This window comes from Heterodontus francisci, chromosome 3 (genome assembly GCF_036365525.1).
Source record: "Heterodontus francisci isolate sHetFra1 chromosome 3, sHetFra1.hap1, whole genome shotgun sequence".
Taxonomy (NCBI): domain Eukaryota; kingdom Metazoa; phylum Chordata; class Chondrichthyes; order Heterodontiformes; family Heterodontidae; genus Heterodontus; species Heterodontus francisci.
In genome coordinates this window covers 82,646,749-82,658,781 of record NC_090373.1, presented here as the reverse complement: position 1 = coordinate 82,658,781, position 12,033 = coordinate 82,646,749, and the positions used below count along the sequence as shown (strand labels likewise).

General features: G+C 41.8%; 1 protein-coding gene across 16 annotated transcripts in view; it reads left to right on the top strand.

The window, feature by feature from the left end:
- The window catches only part of LOC137357516 (dystrobrevin beta), a 580,754-nt gene that overhangs the window by 468,248 nt on the left and 100,473 nt on the right, over positions 1-12,033 (top strand). For all 16 annotated transcript variants that reach the window (XM_068023985.1, XM_068023970.1, XM_068023952.1 and 13 more), the window contains one exon: positions 6,417-6,513. In XM_068023985.1, the coding sequence (XP_067880086.1) occupies positions 6,417-6,513 (97 nt within the window). The remainder of the gene's footprint in view (positions 1-6,416; positions 6,514-12,033) is intronic.

Here is a 12,033-nt window from a genome sequence, read left to right as displayed (position 1 = left end):
AATTCAGTAATTTCAGAATTAGAAGTACCTTTCCTGCTTTCTTAATAGTGCCAACAATGTAAAAGGTCAGCAAGATATCCCACTGCACGAGAGCAGTTCTGTTTGCCATATCCTGTTGGGTGTTTTTTTCTGTACTAATGGACCAGCAAATTATTCACATGAAAAGGAAAATAAAACTGCAAATGCTAGGAATCTTCAATAAAAATGGAAATATGCAGATCGTATATCAACATCTGAAAAGAAAAAAAGATAGGCTAATGTTTTTCAAAACTAGAAATTGGAACAGAAAGTAACTTCTATATAGGTCTCGGCAAAAGGATGGAGGAGGAAGAGGGAAGAAAAACAGATTAAAGCACAGTCAGCAGTGCTGACTCCTGTTACAGAGAAGCAGTTTGCAGGTTTCATTGGCCTGAAGTCACAATAACACTTGCACATAGATGGAGGGCTGAATTTTACGCCACCCCGACGAGCGGGATGATGGTGGGGAGGTGGCGGGGAATGGAGCTGGAGGCTCCGGGAAGCCTTCCCAACCTGCTCCCACCTCCACCGCCACTTTATATAGGGCAGCAGGGGCGAAAAATGGCCAGCCCACCCCAGGCCCATCAGGGCCATTAAGTGGACCCTTAATAGTCATTTAAGGACCTTCAGCCGCATCCATGCCAATTTTACGTGTGGCAGGTCGGGCAGCCGAGGACTGGAGAAGCTGCCTGGCAAAACCAGGCGGCTTCAGAATGTCCCATGGTGGCCCTCATGATCGGGCACCCTGTGCCTAATGGAAGGCCGCCCCCGCTACCCAACCACCCCCAAGACCCAACACGCCCCCTTTCCCCCACAATCGACCACCCTTGCTTCACTGGGACCCGACCAATTACCCCTGGCGAGGCAACCAAAGCCTACCTGTCTTCCCGGCTCCCATCCACCTGCTGTAAAATTCCAGCCGTAGACATGCAGCAAAGCTGCCACCTACTCTGTGTTTGGTCTCCCTCTGGTACTGTGAGCAGTGAATATAGATAAGAGTGTGACTTTCAAGTCAGCCGAGGCTCCCACTAAGGCAGATGGAGGCCTAATTGAAATGTAAAAGTCACGGCCTGAGGACATTATCCACTTGCATCACTTTTTCTACTGGAACTGGGTGTGAGGCCTATCTGGTGGAAAACCTGCCAGAGAAACCTGGCAGGAGGCAACAGAGCGACCAGATAGAAGTCAAGGGAAGTTCATTTTTTGTTAGTCTCCGGAAGATATCTGAGTGCCAGGAGAAGCAGGAGTGCCTTCCGTGGAAAGTGGATCTGTCCTCTTTCCTCCTCTGTCTCCTCCCACGACATCAGCTCTGCACCACCACCACCCCCGGCACTTACTTTATGCTGGTGACCATTCCCATCCAACTCCTGCTTCAATTTAAACCTTAATAAGGGTATGAAGGCAGAGCTGGCTAAAGTGAACTGGGAAACTAGGTTATAAAGTAGGACAGTAGAGATGCAGTGGCAGACTTTTAAGGAGATATTTACTATCTCTTAGCAAATATTTATCCCCAGTGAAAAAGAAAGATTCTTTGAGAAGGATGCATCATCCGTGGCTAAATAAGGAAGTTAAGGATAGTATCAAATTAAAAGAAACACTGTACAAATCTGCAAAGATTAGTGGTATGCCAAAAGATTCAGGATTTTAAGAACCAGCAAAGAATGACAAAAAAAAGGAGAAAGTAGAGAATGAGAGAAAACTAGCTAGTAATATAAAAAACAGATAGGAAGAGTGTCGACAGGTATTTAAATAGGAAAAGAGAAGCGAAAGCTAGTGTAGTTCCTTTAGAGAGTGAGTCTAGGGAATTGATAAAGGAAAACAAGGAAATGGTGGAGGCATTGAACAGGTGACTGTTTTCACTATGGAAGACTTCAAAAGCCTGCCAAAGATACTTAAAAATCAAGAGGTAAAAGGGAGGGAGGAACCTAAAACAATCACCATCACCAGGGAAAAGGTGCTTGGAAAACTATTAGACTGAAAGGCTGACAATTCCCCAGGACCAGATGGCCTGTATACTGGCGTTTTAAAAGAAGTGCCTGCAAAGGCTTTGGTTATAATCTTACAAAATTCCTTAGATTTTGGAAGGGTCCCAACGGATTGGAAAATAGCAAATGTAACACCTTTACTCAAGAAAGAAGGGAGACAGAAAGCAGGAAACTATAGGCCAGTTAACCTAACATCTGCCATAAGGAAATTACTAGAATCCATTATTAAAGAGGTTATAACAGGACACTTAGAAAATCATAACGGGATCAGACAGAGTCAAAATGGTTTTATGAAAGGGAAATCATGTTTAACTAATTTATTAGAGTTCTTCAAGGAAACAACAGGCAAGGTGGATAAGGAGGAACCTGTACATGTGGGGCTGGATTTTAAGACTCCGCCGCCAAAATAGGTGTCAGGTGCAATGACATGCTGCCTGCACACACTGGGACCATGTCACGTCGCCGCCGCAATTTCAAACGCAGCAGCTCATTAGCATGGCCGGGGCAGCCGCCCCCCCCTCCCCCAACACTGACATGGAGGGGGCGGGTGAGCCGTTGCCAACAACGGCGTCCACCGCCAATGTGCAGGCGCTGCGCCATCTTTAAAAGGCTTACAGCCCTCAGTGGGCCAGTTAAGGTCAAGTTCTGCAAAAATGAATAAAATGACCTTTCAATGCACACTCCCACCACTCGCTCCCCCAACAATGGCATATCACAACATTCCTGCCCTTTTCCCCCCCCCCACCCCCAGAATACATGCCTTGCAAATTTGACCTCCGCCCCCCCCCCCCAACCAAAGGTCAGATCCTTTGTCCTTTACCCCTTCCCATCACGCCCCCCCCCCCAACAATCTGCAGCGTTGTAACCCCACTTCCCCCTCCCAACACCCCTACCACAGAGAAAATCACCTCCTCCCTCCTCCCCACAGGTGTCGCGCCATGTCTCCCTGAACAGGGATTCGAAGGCGCGGCATTATCAGCCGCCCCAGAATGAAGATTGCAACATGGTGACTGAATCGCTGCGGCCTGCATGATAAGTAGGCATTAACATATTTTAATGCAGGTCCCATCGCCGAGCGGCACAGCGGCTGCCACGAGGCCTCGCCACCAACACCGAGATTGGTACAGGGACTGCTGCTGTTGGGGTTGGTGGCGGGCCTCCACCGTCCCGATCTTCTTTGCTCTCCCGCCACCGTTCCAAGTGGCAGAGGGCCTTTAAAATCCAGCCTGTGGTGTACTTAGGTTTCCAGAAGTCATTTGATAAAGTTCCACACAAGATAAGAGCACATGGTGTAGGGGGTAATATGTTAGCATGGATGAAGGACTGGTTAACTAACAGGAAGCAAAGTAGGAATAAATGGGTCTTTTTTGGGTTGGCAAGCTATAACTAGTGGAGTGCCACAGGGATCAGTGCTGGGGCCTCAACTATTTACAATTTATAACAATGACTTGGATGAAGGGACTGAATGTATGTTAGCTAAATTTCCCGATGACACTAAGATAGAAAGGAAAGCAAGTTGCCAAGAGGAGGTAAAGAGTTTACAAAAGGATTATAGGTAGGTTAAGTGAGTGTGCAAAAATTTGGCAGATGGAGTATAATGTGGGAAAATGTGAACTCATCCACTTTGGCAGGAAGAATAGAAAAGCTGTATACTATTTAAATGGAGAGAGATTGCAGAACACGGTGGTTAAGAGGGATCTGGGTGTCCTGGTACATGAACCACAAAAAGTTAGAATGCAAGTCCACTATCTACAAGGCACAAGTCAGGAGTGTGATGGAATATTCTCCACTTGCCTGGATGGGTGCAGCTGCAACAACACTCAAGAAGCTCGACACCATCCAGGACAAAGCAGCCTGCTTGATTGGCATCCCATCCACAAACATTCACTTCCTCCACCACCGACGCACAGTGGCAGCAGTGTGTACCATCTACAAGATGCACTGCAGCAACGCATCAAGGCTCCTTAGACAACAGCTTACAAACCCGAAAACTCTGCCAACTAGAAGGACAAGGGCAGCAAATGCATGGGAATACCACCACCTGCAAGTTCCCCTCCAAGTCACACACCATCCTGACTTGGAACTATATCGCCGTTCCTTCACTGTTGCTGGGTCAAAATCCTGGAACTCCCTTCCTAACAGCACTGTGGGTGTACCTACCTCACATGGACTGCAGCGGTTCAAGAAGGCAGCTCACCATCACCTTCTCAAGGGCAATTAGGAATGGGCAATAAATGCTGGCCCAGCCAGCGATACCCACATCTCATGAATGAATTAAAAAAAGGTCCAGCAAATGATTAGGAAGGCAAATGTAATGTTGGTGTTTATTGCAAGGGGAATTGATTATAAAAGTAGGGAAGTTGTACTGCAGCTGTACAGGATCTTGGTGAGACCACATCTAGAATATTGTGCACCGTTTTGGTGGTCTTATTTGAAAAAGGATATAATTGTGCTAGACGCAGTTCAGAGAAGGTTCACTTGACTAATTCTGGGGATGAAGAGCTTATCTTATGAAGAAATGTTGAGCAGTTTGGGTCTTTACCCATTGGGGTGATCACATTGAAACATACAAGATGCTGAGGGAACTTGATAGAGTGGATACTAGGAGGACATTTCCTTTTGTGAGGGAGACTACAACTAGGGGACACAGTTTAAGAATAAGAGGTCTCCCTTTTAAGACTGAGATGAGGAGAAATCTTTTTTCTCAATGGGTTGTTAGCCTGTGGAATTCTCTTCCCCAGAAAGAAGTGAAGGCTGGGTCATTGAATTTATTCAAGGCTGAGTTAGATAGATTTTTGATAGACAAGGGAGTCGAGGGTTATGGGGGGCGGGGGACCAGACAGCAAAGTGGAGTTGAGACCACAACCAGATCAGCCATGATCTTATCGAATGACGGAGTAGGCTGGAAAGGCTGAATGGCCTACTCCTGCTCCTAAGTCCTATGTTCCAAGTTCTTTCTGTGAAAAAGTGTTCAAGTATTCCAAAATTGTGATAATTTTCATTTGTCCTTTTCATGGCAAAAACATTCTTTGTTCATTTCCATTATGACCAAGTACTTTGTAGATTACAGTGATAGGCCTTTCCTTCGCTTGTTCATGGAGATAAATCTTACATAACTGTGATTCTTAAACCAAACCACTGAGTTTAATAGTAAATCTATTGCTTACAACAGACGCATAGTTTTAATCAGCAACAATTAGTTTGGTTTAGTACCAATAATTTGGTTTGGAATTTATAATCTTGCTGGGGTTTCAATTGTGGCATAATCCTATTTTTAAATGGTTGCTCCTTAATTCTAACGTTCAAAACCAAGGCCTTTTTCGGTTTATGCAAAATTGTGGTCTGCTGAATAGGGAGAAGCAGTGATTGCCTTAATGCAAGTGCTTCTGTGTTGATCTGAATGTGTGGGATATGTGGATTGAGATGCAGCAGAAAAGTGATGAATTCCATCAGGTATTATTTTTTAAAGAAAAAGTGAGAGACAAGCAAACAGCCAGCCTTGTGTGTGTGTGTGTGTGTGTGTGTACAATATATGTGCACACACAACTGGGACTGGCAGAAATAATCTTCACTGCAAGCTGGCATGAATCCAGCTCGTTAATAAATCTATTATTTATAACTGTTCGCAATTTAAAAGTCAGCATAAAGCACTTATTGTAACAATGTTTTTATTTTGTTCTTTTTGTAATATTGAACAATTCATTGTTCAAATAAATTGTTGTAATTATTGTTCTGTCACTCTAAAATAAGTAGCCAATTTCTAAATACATTTTTATTTAGTGGTTTTCAGAGCAATTTTGAGAAAAATGGGCCATATAGCTCTCAACTCTGGTAATTGGCTCTCAATTGGGGTTTGGCTTATGACAGCAGATTTTTATCAGCAGTGACTGATCTCATGAATAAGTAACCAACAAGCCAGTTTTTCACATCCTGAAATCTGATGGTATTTGAGGAAGAAGGCCGCCTTTTCTCTTTGCGTCAGTTGGTATTTTGTATTTTTTTTTTGCTAAAGGAGTTTCTTTTCGAAGCTAATCTTCACCTGTGCACCTGCAGCATGTCGACCCTTATGCTCACAAAACATCATTCACAAGATGTTACTCTTGGTTACCACTAAACAGGCATTAATAAGATGTACCCTTTTTTAATTCCAATTTATTGATGCAGTGTAAGTGCAAAGAGCATTTTAAAACAATGCACGTATTTTTTGGTACCATTCATCTTTAATGAATGAATTTTCACCTAACGTTACAGCTGTATTGACGAAAGGCTTTGTTTTTGTCTGCGTTGCAGTGGAGTGCTGAAGCTGCTTTTCGATACACAGTGTAGTACTGAACCAGACAGTCTGAGTGTTTGAATTCCCCAGTGTTTTTCAAGAGAGACGGGGCTTAATTTCTTTGTCCGTTAATTCAACAGGCAAAGAAAAGACGAGCTGGAACAGCGGATGTCAGCCTTGCAAGAGAGTCGTCGAGAGCTGATGGTGCAGCTTGAAGGACTAATGAAGCTGCTGAAGGTAAGAAATATTCCCTGCTGCAATATAGACTGAATCCTTCATCTCCTTTGTGGATAGTGAATTTTATTCCCTTGTTTTATTGTTCTGGTTTGGCTTTGTTCTTGGCATTCATGTGATTCAGTTCTCCAATTTGCTCCTTATATTAATTCATTACATTATAATTGCAAAAATAATTGTACAGGCCTTTTTAAATTTGTGTTTTTGTGTGTTCTCTGATGAAATGAACTCTTTAGCTAACCAGGGATGTTTTCCTTCTGGGGAATTGTGGTGACACACTGTGTCCTGAAACGGTGGGACACAATTCATACTGGGAGCCAAACTCACACCCCATGCAGTGAGCTTCCGAAACGCAGTTGTGCAGTCATCAGGCAATGCAGGGAGGAGATCTGACAGTCCCTGGTCGTGGGTGCCACCCAGGGTCCTTTTGTATGTCTTCCAGCAGTTCGGTGAAGAGCTGAATTAGCAGAGCAGCTGGAAGTATTTGGCACTGAGCAGGATGCAGCAGGAAAAAAGAACACAGGAAAGGGTTCAAAATTGAGGGGTGTGCATCATTATCTAAATAAACTCCAGTAGCTCATTTTCATACCTTTTTTGAACCTTATTTTACAACGTTTCAGTTTTCTTATCAGTTGCCTGCACAGACCCATGTTTTCTATTTAGAATGTGTAATATTGATGTCAGATTTTTGACCTTTGCAGTCTACATCCAATCAAATGTGATTTAAAAATGCATAGCACTCCAGTGTTGATGTGTTAATGGCCCTGAAATTCTGCAGTGATTTTCTCGGTGTAGCTCCAAATGAAACCATTTTCCCTGGGATTCTGCTGATCTCCCTATGGAGTTACAGTAGGAACCCCCACAGAATATCAAGGCCAGTATGTACTTTGGAGAGCCTGCTATGAAAACCTTTCAGGTAAGTAAATGTTTGGAGAATTGTCCTGGCTAAAAAGTTTCTGTTGCCAGGAATGATCCTTTAAATGAATTTTGGGTTGGAATTGCTAGCAAAAATCTCTATAAAGGTGTTTGGTTCTCACTGCTGTAGATTTTCATTTCACAAGCCTGTGAAATTATTAAGTACTCTTGTAGAAATGAAGAACAGTGAGTGAAGCTGCAATTATACTCATTTTTGTTCATCAGATGTGTAGTTATTAACATCTTATCTTTCTGTATTTGTTCTTGGGATGTTGGTGATTCTGGCAATGCAAACATTGGGAAGACTGAAACCATTGTCTTCACCCCTCACCTTGGACTCCATACCCTCATCACTAATTCCATCTTGCTCCATGGTCACTAAATCAAGAAGAACCAGACTGTTCACAACTTGGTGTCCTATTTGATCCTGAGCTGAGATTCCCATCCCTGTGTCCTCTCCATCACAAGGGCTGCCTACTTCTACCTCTGCAGCATCAGCTGTCTCGGTCTCAATTCAGTCCATCTGTTGCTGAAACCCTCATTTCCCCTCCTCCCCTACCTCCCTCACTACCATTTACAAGCTGCAATTGTGGGATCACCGAGAAGAATCCAGACCCTGATGAGAAGTTTTGCTAATTAGAATTAATTTTTCAAAACTTAACTTGAAAATCAGGCATGTGGCCATGGTTTCAACAGTGTTATCATGGTGTGAGATACTTGCCACTGCTAAGGTTGCTTGTAGTCTCGGAGACAGATGACACTGGTGCCAGGACTGCTTTCCTTCTAAAAATACAAATTAACAGTGAACAATGTGATTGAGCCATGTGGTAAAACTGATTATCAGATTGGGTGTGAATAAAATTAGGTGCACCAGCTTCAGAAAAGGAGGAGAGAGAATGACAAACCAAAAAAAAAGTGTCAGTATCTGGCTGATCATCATTGATTTATTCATGGCTCATGTATTACGATGAATGCCTTATAAAGCACTCTAAAATCCTATCAGTCTTGAGGATTATGAGGCATTCCTCCTCACTTTTATATTTTCTATGTACTGGGGCCAAACTATCAGCAAACAGTGAGCATTATTTTAGATGTGCATCTAAATGACACATGACTGCAGATCAGGAAGCATGGAGATAGCTTTCCATCTTAACTTGTTGGACACATGCTGTGAGACATATGTGTATATATTTGTATGTATATACATACAGCAAGATGTATATACTTATGTATATACTTATGGATCTATGTATCATTCATAGAATTACATAGATTTACTGGAGAACTTACTTATGTATGTATTTAAATCTCAGCATTACAAACGGTACAGAAAAACAGTGTCAGTACATCTAAAATGCCTGAAGGGTTTTTTGCAAAGGAAATTACTTTGCAAGACATCCCTGATATTTACATGTTCAAGCACAAAATACCTTTCAATAGACTTTGCTTTAAAGATATGAAAATCATGTTATGTCCATTCAATAAATTCCAACCTTTTCTTGGAGGGTGAGGTTGGAATCCAATTAGTTTCCCCACTAATATTCTTTCAATATTGAAGCAAAAAGCCAGGAAGTATTACTACTGCCAAGAAATATTAAGAATTGATGCTGTTTACGTACAGTGTATTTAACAAAGATGCACATTTTTCCCTCTTAATTTCTTTTGGTGATTTTAGTTAATTGAGGTGAGTTCAAAATTTTACACATTTAGCATCGTCTTAGCATCAGGCACTCCCCTATCATGATTAAATACAGACTAAAGCTTCTATATTCTTGCCCTCAACAACCTCAGAAGATATTACTACAGTAATGTGATATTTATTTCCATTTCCCAAACTCTGTGGCATCTCTGAATAAGATTGCCAGTTTAGTGATGGGAACCCATGCCTTGTGAATCAGCCAAAACACATTTCATGTAAGACCAAACAGAGGAAACTTTTATTCATTCATTGAATTTGAGCTGGATTTGTATCTAGCACACTGGGCTATCCAGTCTTGGATATTTTTTCCAATGCATTCCAAAAACAAAATGCTCCTTTTATATTTTGTCTGCCGTTGAATGAGATGTGCCAAGCAAAGGGTGTATGCTGCTGGTGAAAAAATAACAAATGAAACATGTTAAATATATGGCTTTGCACAATGTGTTAATGTGTGTAGGATTTCAGCAGTGCATTAAATAAAATTAATTAGTGTTAAATATCTGTATAGTGATACTAATAGTTTTACTCCCTACACCTCTCTGTTTCTCCCTCCTCCTTTAACGCACTCATTAAAACCTACCTCTTTGGCTGAGCCTTTGGCCATCTGACCTAATATCTCCTTATGTGGCTCTGTGTCAAATTTTATTTGATGCTCCTGTGAAGTGCCATGGGATGTTTTATTTACATTAAAGATGCTATATAAATGCAATTTGTTATTGTTTATTATATCATTCTAATTATACAGCCCTGTTATCCAGTTTTCCTCCCTTCTCTCCTGAAGACACTGACTTTTCCTCAACACTGTTCGTGAATCAATGTCCTCCACTACCACATCCAATGGCCATTCTTCATGTGTGAACCTCAGGTTGTGGGGAATATCACATCACACCCAAGCTTCAACCCATCATTTCTCATTGTTCACACACACAAGCGGCACAGTGGCGCAGTGGTTAGCACCGCAGCCTCACAGCTCCAGCGACCCGGGTTCAATTCTGGGTACTGCCTGTGTGGAGTTTGCAAGTTCTCCCTGTGTCTGCGTGGGTTTTCTCCGGGTGCTCCGGTTTCCTCCCACATGCCAAAAGACTTGCAGGTTGATAGGTAAATTGGCTGTTATAAATTCCCCGTAGTATAGGTAGGTGGTAGGAAAATATAGGGACAGGTGGGGATGTGGTAGAAATATGGGATTAGTGTAGGATTGGTATAAATGGGTGGTTGATGGTCGGCACAGACTCGGTGGGCCGAAGGGCCTGTTTCAGTGCTGTATCACTAAACTAAACTAAACAATTTGCAGCATGGATCATTAAGAGTGATTTGGAGAAGGAATCCTGTCTCTCTTCCGCACCAGCCCCCCACCCCGAACCAACACTTGTTTGAGATGTGCAAATTCAGCACAGAAAGGCATCTCACCTGGATCTTATTGGTCTGCTTGGTTCCAAACTGCACTTTCTGTGTTGCTTTTATTTCTTCAGAATTTGATCTGAAGATGGACTTTACAAACTGACACCTCTGCAGAGCATTGTGCGTTGGGTACATATATTGGGAATTTGGGTGTGAAGAAGCATCCCGAAGTCAGAGGACGTAGCAAAGTGTGAAGAAAAATTCTGCTATGTCCTCTGACTTCGGGATGCTTCTTCACACTCATCCCCAATATGTGTTCCCATTGCACAAAGCATTCTGCATAGAGCATGAATTTGTAAAGATCTACCCGCTACTGATTTTCATTCTGCTGTTGCCAGTTTCCTGCCTCATTATTTGGTACCAAATCTGCAGATGGCTTTATTTAAAACAGCTGGTTTTGATTTGATGAGCCTAATTTTAGTTTTATTAGTACACTTAAACATTTTAGTCAGTTTGTAGACTTAGTTGAATTTTTTTAGTGTATCCAGAGATCCTTTTCTAACTGGTTTATAGAAGGTGTTAGCCAGTCCTGGAGAAATCCTCAGTAATGTAAAATGCAGGGTGTTTTTATATTTACTTTTCAATTCTCCTTAAAAAAAAAGGACACAATTTGTGAATTAGCATATTGTAATTTCTTACTATTGGCATTCAACAACATTGAAAATGTATCCGCTCTTATTTGTAAAATGTTGACAATGATATATACACATTTTCTGCAAGATAGCTTTCTTCCTGCCCAGTATATTCCTCGTTAAATTTTTATATTGTTCTGTTGTTGAGCTTTAAAAATTGATTGATCGTGTTTTTTTAAAAGAAAGCAAAATAGTGTTTCTATTCTGGTGTCTCATCACATCATCATATAAAGTCCAGTGACATTTACAGGACCAGTGACATCACCAACTGATGGATGATCTTTACAAGATAACAGAGTGATCAATCACTTACAAGTATGGTGATGTTGATTATCTGGCATATTACCCCTTTGTTTAATTTTTTTTCTGTGTTGCTTTCGCAATTATTTTGATATATTAAATGATAGTACATTGCAGATCAGTTTGCTGGTTTGTGGCATTATGTTACTGATACTGTACAGACACTGGCAAATTCACTTCCCGTGTCAGATTAATTTGGTTGATCACCCTTGGTCTCTGCACCCAGACCCCAGTTAAATAAATGAGTTTTGTCTCAATCTATGAGCTCTGTCTCTCAATCTATTAAAGTATATTTCAGTCTGTTATCTATGAGATGAGGATGCCTATTTATTCAGCAGGATAAGGATTGCTACAAACAAGCACAGTATAGCAAAGACAAGTTTTCAATACAGTAGTTATACAATTGTTAAAATGGTATATATTCCAGTTGTTCCATGCACTTAAACTTTACAGAAGAGGCAACTGGTTGGTGATGAGGAAAGAAAGTATGAGGGATAAATATTGGCCAGCGCACTGGAGAGAACTCCACTGTGCTTCTTCAGAATAATGCCATGGGATCTTTTGTGTCCACCCAGGGGA